The sequence below is a fragment of the Perissodus microlepis genome, chromosome 11 (genome assembly GCF_051167445.1).
Source record: "Perissodus microlepis isolate ML-2025 ecotype Zambia chromosome 11, ASM5116744v1, whole genome shotgun sequence".
In the NCBI taxonomy this organism is placed as follows: domain Eukaryota; kingdom Metazoa; phylum Chordata; class Actinopteri; order Cichliformes; family Cichlidae; genus Perissodus; species Perissodus microlepis.
In genome coordinates, this window is record NC_140471.1 from 344,034 (window position 1) to 363,654 (window position 19,621).

The 19,621-nt window shown below is 42.1% G+C and overlaps 2 protein-coding genes across 2 annotated transcripts in view; one reads left to right on the forward strand and one right to left on the reverse strand.

The window, feature by feature from the left end:
* LOC146376991 (protein NLRC3-like) overlaps positions 1-19,621 on the forward strand; it is a 414,853-nt gene that overhangs the window by 320,523 nt on the left and 74,709 nt on the right. The window lies entirely within an intron of this gene.
* The window catches only part of LOC146376998 (protein NLRC3-like), a 36,000-nt gene continuing 19,557 nt past the window's right edge, over positions 3,179-19,621 (reverse strand). The window contains exons 7-11 of the mRNA XM_084944982.1: positions 18,345-18,518; positions 17,610-17,783; positions 6,326-6,499; positions 4,300-4,346; positions 3,179-4,151 (exon numbers count right to left, since the gene is read on the reverse strand). Of these exons, the coding sequence (XP_084801108.1) occupies positions 3,625-4,151; positions 4,300-4,346; positions 6,326-6,499; positions 17,610-17,783; positions 18,345-18,518 (1,096 nt within the window). The 3' untranslated portion in view covers positions 3,179-3,624. The remainder of the gene's footprint in view (positions 4,152-4,299; positions 4,347-6,325; positions 6,500-17,609; positions 17,784-18,344; positions 18,519-19,621) is intronic.

Below are 19,621 nucleotides of genomic sequence, written 5' to 3' on the forward strand. Positions count from 1 at the left end.
GTTTCATCTTTAAGAGCTGCTGCCTCCTCGCCGGACTTGTTCTTCTCTTCTTCTCCTAATGACACCATTTCTGCTTCAGATCTTTCACTGGGCCTACAACAGATGAAGAGTCGATCTGCTGCTGTTCACTGTTTGTGTCAATATGGAGAAATATGAAAGACAAACACAGTACATACAGAGAAATGTAGACAGGATGTGCAGCCAGTGCAGTAAATGGTCTAAATATCAGCTCTTTAGAAAATGATCCTGATGAACATGAAACTAACATCCAATGAGAAACACAGCTTCCTTGTTTCATGTCCAATAACAATAAATGAAGAGCTAATAAAGAGCTGTTCTATTGTAAAATGCTGAGATGATTATTAGACAGAACCCAGCGGCTCACCAAAAGCCTGCATTGAAAGTCTATATGAAAGTAATCTATGCTCATATATGGCAAAATCCTTGAACTGTCACTGTGTTTTTCATCTGTGCTCTTGTTGGTTGGACAAGTTTCTAAATGACAAAGAGCTCAGTGGACTTTGCATCCATCAGATCCTGTTAGATGTTTGGATTGTTTTTCACAGCTTTGTGATGAAGGCTGAAGAACAGAGATATGAACTATTGCCAATATGAATCCTGATGCATGACGTGGGCACAGACCCACCAAAGCAACACTCAGCTCACCTCATTCCAGGCGCTTGTCTGCTGGAGACCATGAGCCTTGTTAGTCACACATTAGCACCGTGGTAGGAAACAGCCTCCATCATTTCATTAGATCTGAATCTGGACTGTTTCCCTCTGGATGAACCAAGTCTGTCAAATCTATTGATCCAACACAATCAAACACATTGGCTCACAGTCAGATTGGCTTTGTATGGATGGTGTAACAGGGGGCTGGGAAAGGATGCTGGAAGCTGAATATAATACAGAACAATAACAGGACATATAATCATGTAGCAAACATGATCTTCAACAGGCACACTTCTATTATTCATGATCACAAACACAAAGAACTTGTGCAGCCCTGATATCAGCCCTAATATATGAGTGTGTTTGCCCACAGACTGAAACAGCATCAACATGACAGCTGTAAGAAATCTTCTCTCAGCCTTGTTTGGCAGAAGATCCCTGCAACAAAGATTGTAGCTGAAAGATGACGTGTGTAAAGTTTGCTCTTTGGGAGGGTCGAGGCTGTTTTTAGACCTTTGATAGTTTCCAATCCAGTTCTGAGAGACAGAAATAAAAACAACATCATTAAGATCAGATCATGGAGCTGTTTGCTGCCTTGTTTCTATCTTCAGATTACAAGACTTTACTACAATGAAGATGCTAACATGTATCTGTAGCAACAACATCATTGAATCTATAACAACTGGAGCCAAACCAGTGGCCTCTGCTGGGATCACTGGTGAGCCAACACGTCCTTGTTGGATGCAGATTTCAGGGCTTCCTTTTGCTCCTCCGTTATAACTGTTCTCTCTTCTCAACACATGATGACACAAAGGAATCAGCAGTGACAAAGATGATGCTGAAGAGAAGCACACACTTCACACATATAACAGACCAGTGCAGTTACACACACCTCTGCTTGACATCAGGCCTCAAACAAAGACACAAAACACTAACTTGACTCTAAATAGAAGAAACCAGCAGCTGTTTCTGTGCTGAGCTTATTTATATTTGACACACATGCTTCTCTTTGTGCAAACAGACGTTGCACTATAAGGGTAACCTAGCACACAATGATTGGACAGCACAGTGATGATGCTGGGAGATCCTATACGCAGCAACACAGAAACACTGAGAACTTTAAACATTGATTATATTGAGATCAGCAGCCGACCCAGTCTAGATAAAGGCGAGCAGCTGGGACCGCTGCTGCACCAAAAACAGGTTTCAGTGTTTCCATGTGTGTGTGTGTGATGTCTTTACTTATACTGGTCAATAGACTTTAGTCAACACATTATTGAAAGGTGTTACACATGAAATAAAAACAGTGTTTCATCTTTATTCCTGTGAAGCAGCTGCATTATAACCAATCTGCTCCTTTGTGGCCGTTTCAAACAGCCTTAAATAACTGTTGTTATATTTGTTGCAGTTTCTGCTTCTTGGACAGACGACTCTTCAAAAGACGTTTTTGAATTTCAACTTTTAACTGGATAAATATCGGATATATAAACGTCTGCAACAAACTGACTCCAGCTTCTACCTCATGATAGGAATGTTTTTGTGGCTCAAGATGACCTGATATCTTTCATGATGGATACATTTGACACATGTTTCACATATTATAGACCAACAAGTTATTCATAGCAGTTTAAATACGGGGAGTCACTTTTGGGCCCAGCAGAGAAAACAGAGCCAATATTTCCTTCTTTATTTAAGTGACGTGTGTCACAGATGTGACCTAGTAAAGTGTAGCTGAACATTAGTAACGTTATTAACACTCTCATCGCGTGCTTTGAAGTTAGCGTCAGCTAAAGTAATATACTAGCAAAAAACTATTTCCAGGCTCAACCTCCATCATACAGATGATGCTCGTGGCAAAAGAGTAACTTTCAGAAGCCTTTTCATTATGAAATCTGTTTCTGTTCATATTCAAACTGATTAAATAGACATTTTTCAGTAGTTAGCTGCTATGCGCCCGTCTCAGTGTGAAGTGAACTGGAGTCTGTCTGTACTGGATCTGGATACATCGCCGTCCCTCCAACAGCGACACAGCGATCCGGCTCACCAATTGGTGATAACGACCTACTGAGCCTGCTAGCAGGTGCAGGAGGGCCAATCTCAGCCACAGTTATGTGGCTGATAACTGCTAATAACGCCCATTGATGGACTGATAACATGAAGATTAAATGTCGGCTCCCTCCAAAATAAGAGCTTTTGTAAAAACTCAGACTGAGGTCTTATTTTAAAAGACAGAGTTTGTTGAAGCTGTTTCCTGGAGCAGGACCCTGAACAATTAGAAAAAGCAGATTTAAAAACACTTCATGTTATCTGTGCTCATTAAACTGAAATCATGCAGTTCATCTTCTCACCAGCAGAGGGCCACAAATCAACACATCAAGTGAAGAGTGCAAGGAGATGTTAGTGATATCAGAGCTGTACGTATTGATCTGATAAATATGGAAGTTCATGTTTCTGTGATTGGATCAGTTCTTAAAAGCAGCTGTTTTTATATAACGACAGAAACATGTGAGATGCTGAATGTCTTTAATATTTGATACACTGAGTACTATTGGATGTCCACTTATTCAGCCATGATGGAAACATCCCATTAAGAAAGAGAAATCAAACATTTGGATTCATTTTAATGAGCTCAGGCTTGTTGAAAATGCAGAGGAGCTGGTTGTGAACTGAGCTTCAGAGAAACACAGCATACTGATATTCACTGTGAAGCTTTGAGTGGAAAAAGACAGAAAAACAACATGTGGATCCTGGAATAATGGGAGCTTCCATCTTTAAAGGACTGAAGAGGAAGAAGTTTACAAGGAATCATTTAGAAGAGTTTAAAACATCAACTGATTGAATCCATGAATCTGAAAACGTGTTTGTGAGTGAAAGAGACAGACATGTACAGACTGAACTATCTGTTCAACAGTCAGAGTGTTTCTCTAACAAGAGACACTCTTTACACTCCACTCAGCACAGGGACACTGAGGAACCAGGATACAAGAACCTAAACCCAGGATAAAGAGTTTGAGTGAATGTGGTGTTGAAGGTGTGGAGGTGGATCAGAGTGTCAGAGGAGACTCTGTAGAAGGACAGAGTGCCAGCAGGACAGTCCACATACACTGCTGCTCTGTTAGAGACAGAGGAGGAGGAGGAGATGGGTGTTTTTATGTTATTGTACCAGACATGACGAGGACCATCATCATAGCAGCTCAGACTCCAGGACTGATCATTGCGTCCAAACACACAGTCATCACTGTCTCCTTTCCTTCTGATTCTTCTGTAACTCACTGATATATAAACAGTTCCTCTCCACTCGACCTCCCAGTAACAGCGACCAGTCAGACCATCTCTACACAGCAGCTGACAAACATCAAATCTGTCTGGATGATCAGGATATGACTGAACCTCCTCCACACGTGTCACCTTCCTGTTGTTGTCAGACAGTTGGAGCTTTGTGTTCACTGTGTTTGTGTCGATTGTGAGTTGACAGGAATCTGATGGAGAGAACAAACACAATCCAGCTGCAGTTATTGATCCATCATCTGTTCATTGATTGACATTTTGATGATGACTCCTGACATGATGAAGATGGTTGAATGTGTGCTGCTTTGTTTTCATGAATCCCATTAAAAACACACTTACACTTCCTCAGACCTGGTCTCAACCATCGGACTCCAGCAGGCTCCACCCTGAAAGGAGGAGGGGGGTCAGAGCAGCACAGTCAGCATGCACACATGGACATTACATGGCTCTCATACACATGAACATTCACAGTGTTCATCAAAGTGAAAGCCCGGGGGAATGAATTGTCTGTGGTGTCTGTTTTTTTGTTAACAACACTCTGTATCGTCTGCCTGAAGGAAGAAATGTGAACAGTTTATCTCCATGATGTGAAAGGTCTGTAGAGATGTATTTGTCCTTCATTCTGGACCTTTACAGGTCCTGGATGGAGGAAAGACAGCACAGATGAGCCTCTCTAAAGACCTTATTGTCTGGCCACATCATGCTTCATGACTGAGGCCAACCAGACAGTGATTGATGGAAACAGGACAGAGTGGATGATGCCATTTCTCCAAACTGCACAGGGTTATATCTTTGTATTACTTCTGACACATTCATCAACACCATTACTCCAGTCATTGGAGAAAGTATCAGAGTAGAAAAAAGTGAGATTTGTACTGTAAAAACCACAAACATTTATAACAATGTAAGCAGTTAAATAGGCTGACATTAGCAGCTAATACTAATTTAATGAGAATTTTTATTATCTGCTAATGGTAATAATGTTTTCCCTTCAATTTTAACAATCTAAGTAGCTAATGCTAATACTCTTTTCCCTTGTGTTATTACGATGTGAGCAGGTAATGCTAAGTAGGCAGCAGTTAGCAGCTATTGCTAATTTAAGGTGAAAATTCATTAGCAGCTAATGCCAATACTGTTATGCCTAGCTGTAATACAATGTGAGCAACTAATGATAAGTAGGCCGCCATTAGCAGCTAATTCTTATTTTAGGTGAATAAGCATTAGCAGCTAATGCTCATACCGTTTTTCTTTGCTTTATAACAATGTGAGCAGCTAATGTTCAGTAGGGTGCCATAATTAGCGAATGCTAATTTGATATAGATTTGTATTATCCACTAATGGTAACACTGTTTTCACTTCAATTTTAAAAATGTGAGTAGCTAATGCTAATGGTAATGCTCTTGTTCCTTGCGTTATAGCGACGTGTGGAGTTAATGCTAAGCAGGATGCCATAAACAGCTAATGCTAATTTAAGGTTTCAAACCATTAGCAGCTAATGCTAATAACATATTTCCTGGCTTTATTTAAAGGTGAGCAGCTAATGCTAAGTAGGCTGCCGTTATTAGCTAATGCTAATTTGATGTGATGTGAATAAGCATTATCCGCAAATGATAACAATGTTTTCTCTTAGTTTTTAACAATGTGAGTAGCTATGATAAGCAGCTAATCCTAAGCAGGCCACTTTGCTCTGCTCAGGATTTGTGTGACAATCATGTATTCTGACAAACTCTAAATTTACAGCTGAATCTACAATAAATGTGTTCTCAAGTACATATTTTTCTGTTACTGTTGTCAAACAACAGAATGAGAATGAAATATTGATTTTAACACGGCCCGTTAGCAGCATTAGCTTATTAGAGTTTCCAGTATTTAAGCTTCCATTTCCTAATGTTAGCTGCTCCTGTCTGCCTCTTTGTCACACACACAGACTGAAATGATTCACAGCCTTGTTTCATCCTTCTGTCAGTGTCACTGACTGTGGACATACACCATGGGAAACATACACATGGCTGACACTTTATTAGGTGCACAGTGGCCACTATCTCAGGTACACCTGTGACATAATAAAGCGTATCTAAAGTTACAAAATGTTGTCTCTGTCCAAATATTTATAAACCTAACCGTAGGTCTACTTTTAATGAAACTCTCAACGTGACTTATCAGTTATCATTAATGTTCCTGCAAACAGACTCCTTGGAGATCCACTACATAAATATCCATAAGCTAGACTAGTGTGTCTGTCCCTGAAAATATACCTGCATGTGTGATTGTTCATGTCTCATCTGCAGGAAACAAAAAGGAAGTGAGTGAAGGACACAGGAAATGTTTCCAGCTCTTCCTCCTCTATCAGACATTCTCTCCATACCTGAGAGTGTCCAGTCTCCAGCCTGGATCCTTCAGTCCAGCCGACAGCAGCTTCATTCCTGAGTCTCCTGGATGATTGTAGCTCAGGTCCAGCTCTCTCAGATGGGAGGGGTTGGAGCTCAGAGCTGAGGCCAGAGAAGTACAGCCTTCCTCTGTGATCAGACAGCCTGACAGACTGCAGGCACACAAAACAACAATCCATCTGTCAACAGTCATTTTCTCTTTGTCACAATAACATCGATCCATTTACATCCATTCAATGTAACTTTATTTATAAGTGACAATTCCCAACAGACAAAAACAGGCATCTGAAGCTGTTTAACAGTGTAAGGTAACAGCCTCCAATATTAGAGAGAAAGCCCCAACCATCAGACAATCCACTGTGAGCAGCACTTGGTGATGGTGGGAAGAAGAACTCCCTTTGACACAAAGATCCTCCCAGTGAAAACAGGCTCCAGGAGGAGCATCTACCATGACTGGTTGCAGGGTGAGGGGAAAGAGAAGAGTTGTGCTTAGAGAGACAAGAACAAAACACAAACTAAGGAGAGAGAAGACAAAAGTTAAGGACATGCAGTAGTGACATATAAAAGCGTCAGGAGTGAAAAGAGGGGAGTGGAGAAGAAAGCAGAGCATCATGGGAAGTCCAGCAACAGCCTGAGCCTATAGCAGCATAACTAAGGGATGGTTCAGGGTCACCTGATCCAGCTCGAACTATAAGCTTTATCAAAAAGGAAAGTTTTAAGCTGATCTTCAAAGTAGAGATAGTGTCTGTCTCCTGAATCCAAACTGGAAGCTGGTTCCACAGAAGAGGGGCCTGAAAACTGAAGGCTCTCCCTCCCATTCTACTTTTAAATACTCTAGGAACAACAAGTAAGCCTGCAGTGCGAGAGTCTGTGTCCTGAACGCAACCTGGGAGCTGCTTCCACACCAAGTCCAACATAGCCAGGCTGAGTTGTTAGATTAGTCCAAAGTCAAGTCAGAAAGTCATTATTTATGTCACATTTTAGTGCAAATATAGAAAAACTATCCAAAAGTTATTTCTAAATCTGATATTAAATAGTTTAAATGGTGAAAGAAGCTGTAAAGAAAACAGAAAGAGTCAATAAAAGCCTCTTTAGAGGGTCACCAGTTTAAAACTCAGACATTTAAAATGGTGATTGATAGGTTCATCTAGCATAAACCTATTGCTGGAACGCCAAGACAATTCTACTACAATGGCAAAAGGAAGACGCAAGTCACCCTCTTTGTGTTGCTTGTGCACGAGGGAGAGAACTGTGACGAACGTCGTTCCCTGCTACTCGCACCCCAGTCACTCTCGGCTAGCTCCCCCGTAGCACTGCTCTTTATTGTGGTTACATGAATATGCATAGGTTCATTAACATATGACGGCATACATGTGAACAAAGAGTACCTACGTGTAGGTATGCATGTGTGTGTGTATGGTGTGGGGTCAAGATATGACCCTGTGAAGACTCCCCAGAACTGCTGGCGCCAGGGAGTCCAGCAGTTCACTTAAACACAATGCTCTTATACGCAAACAGATATATGTGTGTTTGCTATACCATATATCAGAAAGAGAAGATACAACCTCTCTCATGACCCTAGGAGGTGTGTGATCTATGCCAGAACACTCTGGAAGAGGAGTGAACGTACTCTTCTGGAAGCTGGAATCAGTTTGTTGCAGAGGGACATACATACAATGTATGTATGTTTTCACGGTACACAAGGTTACTGCAGACTGCTAAGAATCAGACATCCCATCAATATGCAATCGATTATATACCTCTAAGCATAAATGACAATCCAACAACAGAAACCTAACAGTGATTCTCCTTCTCTGCTCCATTTCCTCTCTAGACTTCCTGTTCCTAGGAGGGATTAGATTGGCTGAACGTCCTTTTAGCCTTTCTTTAGTTCTTTGGTGGCAATCAAACGAGTCATGTGACGTGACATAAGGAGCCCTCTGATTGGTTGGGATTCACAAACTATGGTGCTGTTTGCAAGCTTAGCTTTGCAGTGCCAAGAAGATCTCTTAAATAGGGATGAGACGCTCCACACTGACGTTTCCACACTTTGGAGCTTCTGAAGCGCAGATGCTTGGAAACGCTGCTCCAATGCATGGTTCAAACACTCAGATCACGTGACCTCAGCTGCCACAGGTGGCATACCTGCTGCTTCCAGGCATTGCCAGGCTCAGGAATTCCCATTTTTGATTGGCTGGTCTTTTGGACTGGGCCTTGTAATGACTGAATGATGCTTTTATAGCACTGCTTCAGTTTGTTCCACACACATTCAGTCCTATCAGCAGAGAGAGAGCCACACACTGTCTGTAACATCATTAGAAGATCTCAGTAAAACACCACCTCTGCTTCAAAGACTAAATCATACAGGCACCAGTTTTCAGCTCTGTCTGCGCTCTACTTTTTTCTACTTTCAACAGAAAATATGATTTACTGCATTCAGGGATATCATCCTCACTGTCAGCCGTTACTCACACACTGTGTGTAGAAATACAGAAAATACTGATCCTATAAAAAGGAAAGCTAGAAAAACATTGATTCCAGGCTCTATTTTCCTTTTTGATTTCCACTGACGCTTCTATTGTGAGTCTGTCAAATCCAACAGGACTTGTGCAGGTTCACTATGAGCCAAACTCCAGACTGACAGTGAAACATCAGGCCAGCGTTAGAAGATAAAGTTCAGGAAAGTTTCTTCATGGTTCAGAAGATGTTCAGCAGAGGACGACTTAAAGATGTGCGTGAAATGGAGGCTTCTGATTGGTCAGAATGAGCCTGTGAAAATGGGACAAACTTTGTATAAAGAAAGAAAACACATTTAGTCTTTTCATTGAAATCTATCTTTTTAAAAGTGATTCCAAATCAAAGCTAACGTCATGCCAGCTTGTAGCTTTGATTGACAGAGTGTAGAACAAGCCTGATGAGACAAACTCCCAGAAAACCTCAAAATCAACATAATGCATCCAAAGTTTCACGGCTGGGACCAAAACATGAAGCCAACAAACAGCTGTGAACCTGTGTGCTTATTACAGTAAACACAGCAGTCTGTTCTGTTTGACTAAACTGATTTATTGTGTGTCTGTAGTTGTGTTGTGAACTGTGCTGGGCTCGTCTGTGTCCCTATTTCACAGTAAATGAGCTGATGAGCATTTGTGCTGCTCCCTGATAACAGGAAAATAGTTCTGCTGGTTCCTGTTCTGAAAACACACATTTATAAATGTTCACTTGCTGTTAATCAAAGGTGCCTGTTATAATGTTATGATGGTGGCTCTGGACTCTGAGGGGAACTTTGTTTGGAACAAACTAGATCAAATGTTAACGTCCTGGCAGAGACAAAGAACTTTGATTTGATATTTGATTTGATTAGATTCATGTTTCAGCTCAGATTGACAGAAATATTTGAACTGCTGCTGTGTTAAAGGGAACACTGCTGATAAAAAGCACCTGATTTGTTTCTGCACACTGAATGTTGCACTTCTCATACTGCAGTACTATTAAAATAAGTACACAATACACTACTTTTGAACTCATGATTGAATGTTGCTGTAACAAAGCCATTAATGGTGATTCAAAGTGTTCATGGTTTCCCAGCACAACAAATGATTGCACAAGTGTGACTGATCCACTTTCTAATGTGTGTGTAGCCCACACTGTGTGTCACTGTGTCACAGGTGAGTCTGTGTATCCAGGTTCTATGAGGAGAACAGAATATAGTGACTGAGTCCAGCAGCTTAAAGTCTGACTCCATCCTCCATTTAAATAACTCACACCAACAACTGAACTGAAGACATCCCAGTTGACAGGACTAACTGGGATATCTTTGAACATCAGGACTTGGAATGTTCACAGACAGCGTTCTCTGCTATATAAAACACTGCATAGACACTGTTACAGCAGTTAAATGTATCCGTGCTTATCCCAACCAAAAGCCCTGGATGACCCGGGAGGTCAGGCAGCTGCTGAAGGAGAGGAACATTGCGTTCAGGTCTGGCAACAGGGATCACTACACCGCAGCCCGATCCAACCTGAAGAGATGCATCAGAGAGGCGAAGGGGGACTATAGGAGGAGGATTGAGGACCATCTGGAGAGTAACACCAGCCGGCAGGTGTGGCAAGGCATCCAGCATCTAACCAACTATAAGATCAATCTCGGAGCTGCGGAAGGTGACCTGGCGCTGGCAGAGGAGCTGAATATCTTCTTCGCCCGCTTTGAGACCATGGTACCGGAGGTACTGGAGCCACAGCAACAACACGCCGCCCACAGCAGCACCACCCTCACCCTGGAGGAGCACGAGGTGAGGCGCATGCTGCAGGCTGTTAACCCGAGGAAGGCGGCGGGTCCTGATGGTGTGCCAGGTCGAATATTGAGGGATTGTGCAGAACAGCTGGCTGGGATCTTCACCAGGATCTTCAACAAATCCCTCGCACAGGCGACTGTCCCACTCTGCCTGAAGTCCTCCACCATAGTCCCCTTGCCTAAGAAGCCCCACGTCACCAGCCTGAATGACTACAGACCGGTGGCACTCACCCCAGTGGTAATGAAATGCTTTGAGAAGCTGGTCCGCAGACACATCACAGCAGCCCTGCCCCGCAGCCTGGATCCACACCAGTTTGCCTACAGAGCAAACCAGTCCACGGAAGACGCTGTAGGCGCTGTTTATGAAGCGCCTTGAAGCGACTTTTGTTGTGATTTGGCGCTATATAAATAAAATTGAATTGAATTGTAGCCACAGCACTCCATGCTGCCGTAACACACATGGAAGAGCATGGTAGCTATGTGCGGATGCTCTTCGTGGATTACTGCTCAGCTTTTAACACCATCCTTCCACACAAACTGGTGGCCAAGCTACAAGACCTGGGGCTTCCATACAGCACCTGCATGTGGATCAATAGCTTCCTCTCGGGCCGTAGACAGAGAGTCAGAGTTGGCCATCACACATCCTCAGCCCTGAGTCTCAGCACTGGCTCACCCCAGGGCTGTGTGCTCAGTCCACTGCTCTACTCTCTCTACACACACGACTGCACTCCTCGCCACCACAGCAACATCTTTGTGAAATTTGCAGACAACACCACAGTGGTGGGGCTCATTTCCAAGGGAGACGAGTCTACGTACAGAGACGAGGTGGAGCAGCTGAAGTCATGGTGTAAGGCCAATAACCTCCTCCTCAACACTTCAAAAACCAAAGAACTCATAATAGACTTCAGAAGGAAAAAGGCAGAGATCCAACCACTATTCATTAATGGGGCCTGTGTAGAAGGGGTGGCAGGCTTCCGCTTCCTGGGAGTCAATATAGAGGAGAACCTTTCCTGGAGTGTGAACACCTCCGAGCTGCTGAAAAAGGCCCAACAGAGACTGTACTTCCTGAGAATTCTCAGGAGGAATAACATCACACAGAGACTGCTGGTGTCCTTCTACAGAGCCACCATTGAGAGTGTTCTAACTTACTGCATATGTATTTGGTACACTATCTGCACAGGGGCTCAGAGGAAAGCACTCCAAGGGATCATTAACACCGCCCAAAAGATCACTGGCTGCCCTCTCCCCACGCTGGAAGTTCTACACAACGCCCACTGTTTTAAAAAGGCCCAAAACATCATAAAAGACACCTCACATCCTGGCCACTCCCTGTTTGAACTGTTGCCCTCAGGCAGACGGTACAGAGCAATCAGTGTAAGGACTAATAGACTCAAACACAGCTGTTATCCAACTGCAATAACACATCTGAATACTACAAAAAAAATGTCCATCACACCACTCTATGCACGGTCTGAAGCATGTATGTGAATGTTTACTGATACTTCTTATTAGCATTTTAAGTATTCTGTTTATTTTATTTATTGAAATTTTATTGTTTTATTTATATTTTGATATTGTTAGGGATGATGCAATGATCGGGGACCTTTCTTAATTTCGTTGTACCTGTGACAATGACAATAAAGATTCTGATTCTGAATACCTTTGCCTTTGTGTAGCTCACACTTCATTTTAATGTCCTTCTATTCTGGTTCATCTGGTCTCAGTTTCTATAAGCTCTCAGGTTTCATCAGTGACTCTATGGCCTCAGTAATCTTTGCTGGGCCTTAATGCTCTGAACAAAGCTGCACATCACAAGACTAAATAGAAATGAATCAGTCTTTCATTTCTCACTGCTGTTTGACACAACACAGACATCACATGGAAATACAAGTCGGAGATCAGCAGCATTACAGAAAAACACTGGAAAAGTACTCGACAATGGGAAAGTAGAAGAGGAAAAAGAGACCTCTACTCATGCTGGGCTCCTATGGGAGGACAGCATGAGAACAGGAAACAAAAAAACTCCTCTGCACAAAAAGCACATAAATGTCCACAGTACAACATTATGGAGCACGTGACAAGCCACAGGGTTGGGTAGGGGGTGAGGAGTAATCCGAGGGATACACAGCAGTCATCCTGCCCAGCGCTACCATTCCAGCACGGGCCCAGACCCGCCGTGTTCTCCAGGAGGGCACAAGCATCGAAGGCGTTTGGAAAGGGAGGGGGGATGAGTGTGTGCATATCAGTGTATGTGTGTGTGTCCAGAGTTCAGCTGAGACAGTGTCCTTCGCCCTATCAGGCTAAGTAAACAGTCTGCCAGCCAACCCAGGTGGCCTTGCATGGAGTGGGAAGAACAGTCAACACACAGTCGTTATCAGGGAGTTTTTTTGTTCGGTTCCAGCCTTGAGCCCCCAGCTGGCGCCGAGGAGGTATCCGCATTATGATGTTGATGTTGTTGATTTTTCTTTTATGCGAGCAGCTCATGAGAATTTCAAAGCTGTTCTTTAATACTCCGACACTGGTCTCTCAATCTCCCGTTGGAGAACCGCGAGCCTCTCTATGATGTTATCAAACTTTCGATCCATGGTGTTGTCATTCTTTTGCTCAGAGAGCCGATTCTGAGAACTCACGACTGCAGTGAGCTGTTCGACGATCTGATCCAACTTTCGCTCAGAGATGTTATTCTGAGCGGTCTTCTCTTTGATGTAACCGTATATACGCTCAGAGGTGTTATTCTGAGTATTCACGGCAGCCGTCAGCTTGTCCACGCTCTTAACCATGCTGCTCTCAATGAGCCCATTCTGAGAAGTCGCGCCTCGTCCCATCGTTTCAATCCCAGCGGGCAGCCTTGGGGGGGTTTGAACAGCCGGTTCCGCTTTCTTAATTCTCTGATAAGCCAGGGCCAAGCCAGCTCCGATCAGCCAGAACCCTGTTATCATGGTTCCGAATAGGTAGATATCTTCAGCGTCCTCGATCGACAGTCCCGCCAGGCACACGACCCTCCATTTCTGCCACCCGTCCATCGTGTATCCGGCAGGGAAAGTCCCTCCAGGGCACTCGGGCTCTCCCGAGCCCAGACTTCTCGTTGAGGAAAGGGTGTCAATAGCATTCAGAGACCAGTTGATCAAATCCATAATTCTCTTTTAGGTTTTAGAAACAGACTGTGAGAGAGTGTTCCAGGGAAAGTAATGCACACGAGACAAGACAAGGACACAAGAGGCTAAGCAGGGAAGATAAGGGGAAGGAGGAGAGGTAAAAAGTGCGACTGCCTTCGCCGAGAGCCAGAAAGAAAGAAAAGAAAGAAAGAAATCAGTGTGAGAATACAGCATCATCCACAAAGAAAACCAGTCTGAGTGTCCGACACTCTTGTTAGAAAGACGCAGTCGCAGCTTGTGGCTGCAGTTAGCTGGTCTTCTAGTTAGCTGGTTTGCTAGTCTGCTAGTTAGCTGGGACCTAACTCACTAGAACATCGGATGCTAAACTGTCTAAACTGTGTGAGCAGCTTTCATGGCTGCTCTGTGTTACTCTCCAGCCTCTCTCAGTTTTTTCCTCCTTACAAACTAGAAAACCTTCTTTTTCAGCTTCTCCACACCCGAGCTGTGGCTAAGGTGCTACCAGCATGCAGGCTTGGTCTCTCTCACTCAACAATTACACTCGTCACCCAGACTAATGTGATACCCACTAATGTGTGATCACATTTATGTGAATTCATTTAAGTAATTTTACTTTCAATGTAAGTGATATTTCCATTTGGGAATGCCCTAAATAACTACAGTTATTTTAACAGGAAACCTGCTAACTACCCTGGGATACTTGTAGTGGACGCTCCATTTTTGTACCAGTAGGTGGCAGTGTGAGACCATGGTTTGGCCTGTTGTTATATAGCATAGAAGAACCATCACGGTTGGAAACTGAAAGCGAACAGAAAGTGTAGTACAGTAAATTAGACTTTTGTAAGTATTTGTTTACAGCTTTAGCAGTATGCTATGGTTAGCATGTTAGTTTGGGTCACACACCTCCTACGCGCTGTGATGTTAGTGATCGGCTCCACCGTTATTTTGTATTGTTTTAGTCCCTTGTTTTCTGCCATAAACTGTTTCCGTGAATTCAGTGCACATGTCAAGATGGTGCTGATTACACCATTCTTCCAAACTAGTTGAGATTTATAGATTTGTCTTGTTGGAATTCACTTTGAACCAAGTCTTACAAGAAAATTGGTCATGTTTATGACGTTGGAATGTGTTACTGCCCTTTTGTCTAATTGGTAACAGAACACATATGGGGAATGTGTGAGCTATGTTTAGGAATAAGTAAATACACAGTTGTAATACTGTAAAAGTAATAAAAGGAGTGCATAATTGTGAATTTGAATAAATAATGGCGGAGTATTCAGGAACTGCAAGCCACGTCTCCCTGTTTGATCATTTCTTTCCTGTTTACAGGACACATATATAGCTGTCTACAGGTGCTGCCACCCAGTACCTGTAACACTAACACCACTCCACAGGTTCACCACTAGGAGGCTCTAAAAGACCACATACGGTGAGATTATTACTAAATGTCTGCTGTGTCTCACGGTGACTTGGGTTTATACTAACTGGCTACATGAGCACGATTAGCTGCAATTCTATCTTTGTAAAAGAGACTCAGCAGTAGAACCAAACAGAAACATTTCTACTTTTTCTGCAGCACCAGCTGAATTGCAAGGAGCCTAAACTCCAGTGACAATGAGACACACACAGTGTGACTGCTGTGACTTTACAGCTGGGTCTCATTCACTGACATTAGTAGGATATGACTGAATCCATATCACACTTAAAGCAGTCTGTAAAAGAATCAGTGAAAACGAGGCACTTCAGTCGATTTTAAACACAAACTCTGAACATAACCTGCTCCAGACCAGGTTATAGGTTCAGCATCAGTAACCATGGTGATGTAGCCAGGTAAACACAGAGCTAGACAGAGACAGATAAACATTTATGGTCACAATCACACATCTCCAGTTAACCCAGCATGCATGCTTTTGGATTGTGGGAGGAAGCAGAGTACCTGAAGAGAACCCACACAGGCCACACTATCACCCTTATTTACAGAATTATAATCTAATTAGATGATAAAGTAATAAATAATTTCATATTTTAATGAAAATCTATTTTACCAATTGTTTATAAGTCAACAATTACAGTTAAAAAAAAGAAGCGACAAATCAATAAATACTCAGTAAAACGTTCGACAGCTGAAACTAATGTAGACAATGTCAGGGGAGGAAGTAAAAGTAAACCTATGACACCAGAGAAAATAACTACCAAAATAAAACAGGAAGTGAATAACAACTATGAGTGGAACACCTGAGTGAACTTAGTAAAGGGATGTAGAGGAACACTGCGGGAAGTAAATAAACTCACAAATACAGTAACAAAAACTGACGAGAGGTGAAGGCTCAGAATACTAAGAAATAACTGACAATAAAACCTAAGAGGAAAACTAAACTAAGAAACCCTAAAGCAACCAAACAGAGCAGCTAAAAATAAACAAGAAGTCTAAACTACAAAAACACCAAACCTGGGACCGTGACATATTCAGTCTATTCAAATGTCCAGCATGGATATATGAGGAATGTGACACTGCAGTGAAATGCAGCCCTGCTGATGCAGACGCTCTTCTTGTCTCACACTGACCACCTGCTGAAGCTAACATGCTAACATGGCTAACACTAGCATCACTGCATGTAGCCCCACTCTTCTCACAGCAACATACAACTCTCATGGCTCGACTTTTCACTGATTGGTTCATGCTAGCTTGTAAAAATATAAAGTCCAAGCAGTACCAGCTGTTTCATATACTGTTTATAATAAGCTAAATGTGCTTATAATGTGCAAATAAAGCCTGAAGCAGCTAGCACTGTTAGCATCAGCACCAAGCCCTGTTACATTTATACAGTGTTAGAGCAATGGCTCCAATCTACAGCATTTAAAATAATGATTAAAATGCTGTCTGTAAACACAAGTGTCATCAGTCCAGATGTTACCACATTAGTTTATGATACTCAGATTTAACAAAACTGAGAGGGAGTGATTAAAATGAGTCAGTCTAGTCAGTCCTTGTATTACTGCCCTCTGCCAAGTTAATAAAGACTGAATATGATGTTACTGAAGAGGCCAATGGCCCAGTGAATGCAGAGTGGGAGTCTTACTGTTTGTAATATGTTAACTCTGTTTTGTATGTTGTCTAAAGGAATCTGGTGTAGCTTGGGTGAGGAGATTACTTTCATCACCAGCAGGAAGTCACATACACAGAGACACACACAGTGCTTTAACTGTTACGACGCACCCACACCCACATGCACAGTCACTGACGTGCACTCACATAGACACACGGGTACGCGCACACACAGGCACTCACGTGCTCGTGCACACACACAGAGTTTGCAGCACACCATGGGGGTTTTATGATGGGTCACTTCTACAAAACTGTGTTTCACAGACAAAGCAGTGAAGATTTGCAAAACGACACCGGCCTTGCACGTCTCCCCTTCTAGAAGATGCATGCTTAAATGAAGATGAATAAAGATGAATAAAGGTTTTGTGAAATGACTACTGAGTTCCGGTGCCGTCTCTGGATGCCCGAGGAATATAAAAAGAACCGGGGTGAAACTGATTTCTTAACAGTAGCTTTACTTTTACATGATGGTTGTCTTACAGCTGGAATTTATATGAACACATCCAGTCTTAGCCTCTTGAACACAATATGTTGAATCTAAGCATATCACAGTGAATATAATTTAATCATTCGCATTACATTTTATGCAGATTTTTGACTCAGAGGATCAGATTGGACATTTCAATGCAAATGAAAAACATAAGGTGAACAAATATCACTAATAAATAATTAACATTCATACATTTCTATTAAGTTACTGTTTATGCATTAATATAATAAATGATCAGCAGTGAAAAAATGTATATCCTGACCTGAGAGTTTCCATTTTACAGTGAGGACTCTCCACTCCAGCAGACAGAAGCTTCACTCCTGAATCCTGCAGGTCAGAGTTACTCAGCTCCAACTCTCTCAGACTAGAGGACTGGGAGCTGAGGACTGAGAACAGAGCTTCATGGCCTCTCTCTGAGAACTGACAGTGACTCAGTCTAATAATTGAAAGATAAACATTAAACAGTGTTGTTAAAATGTAGTGACGGTGCACTGACTAGTTGTTAGCTTAAGCAATATGTAATCCTGTTTCTACAGGAAACAACAAATGGATCACACTGACAGACACTGGTTAAAATACACTGATCAAAAGAAGAAGAAAATAACAAAATGGTACTCAGTTTTTTCAGGAATCCTTCATTCCTTACTAAGATACAACAATGAATTACCTTTAATAGCTTAAATACACTGTTAAAAAAATACACTTATCAAAATGGTACTCAGTACAATGGAGGATCAATTGTGGTATTCTAAGGCAAATGCCAATTGGGCTCCATGTGCCGGGCAGTGAGGGCAGGGCATTAACACCAAAGCAGCTGACAATGATCAATAACTCTCTGCTACTTAAACAATCAGAAAGCTATTTCAGATGTTAAACTGACTTAATGTTAAACTTTGATTAAAATATATTAATTTTATTTCTTTATTTGTTTAAGTAGAACATTTTTATTAGTTAAATCGGCTAATTTGATGAAAAACACAACATGACTTAATCTCACCTCAGCATATTCAGTTTACAGAGTGGAATCGTCAGTCCAGCAGAAAGAAGCTTCCATGCTGAATCCTGCAGGTTGTTGACACTCAGGTCCAACTCTCTCAGACTAGAGGACTGGGAGCTGAGAACTGAGGACAGGGCTTCACAGCCTCTCTCTGAGAGATAAGGCACACTCAGCCTAAGGCAAAAGAAAAAAAAATTGTGGTCAGCATTACTGTTTAAGGTTAACTAACTAACCTGAAATTTGAAAACATACTCATAAACAGAAACAAGTGAGGAGCTGGTAGATTTACTGACACTGGTTTAGTACCTGCTGGCACATCCATGCACGGCTGTTCATCAGTTTCCCAAAATAAATAGCTGTGATTGTTCTAAATAATTCTTACTGATCACAAACTGAACCTTGCTGCAGCCTCTCACAGTTGATCCATTTAATTCATGGGCTTCACAGTTCATTTGTTTCATTTGTGGGTGACTGCATCTCAAATGATCATGGGCCTTCTACTGAACCATCTCCAATTTAAATTGCATGGTGGTGTGGGAATTTTCAAATAATTTTCAAAATCTATTGATTTTTTGGTGAAAAATAGCCTATCAACCTACTTCCAGCATGTTTGTTCACACTTTTGATCATATTTGACGATATTTTTTTAACCCTTTCACGCATAGTGGTCACTACAGTGGACAGCTATTCAAAGGCTGTTTTCTTGTATTTGTGTCAGTGTTGATGGTATACTTGCACATAAACCACTACATTGGACACTGATGTGTCACTCCATACCATGCCACCCACTGGTCGTTTAATGTTACTATAGATGTATGACATTTGTATTGTAATTATTGTTATTTAAGAATCTGTGCTTACCTTGCAGGAATGTTTTAAGTGTACAGATTGGGAAGTTTTTATTCAGTCTTGTGGAGATGATCTTGATGCTTTGGTGGATGTTACTAGCTCTTATGCAGTATTTTGTAAAGATATGATTATACCCCGTAAGCGGGTTAAAGTCTACGCTAACAATAAGCCATGGGTCACTAAAAGCGTCAAATCCTGTTTAAGGAAAAAGAGACAGGCCTTTAAAGAGGGGGCTGTTACCGATTTTCAGACAGCCACCAAGGAACTGAAAATCGAGATCTTGAAAGCAAAACAGAGCTACAAAAACCTTCTTGAAAGCAAATTTGCTGCAAAAAATTTTGGGTCTGCCTGGACTTGTATGAAAACCATAGCAGGGTTTCAAAATCCCCAGAGCAGCAGTCAGATCATTTTAGATGGTTTTAATTCAG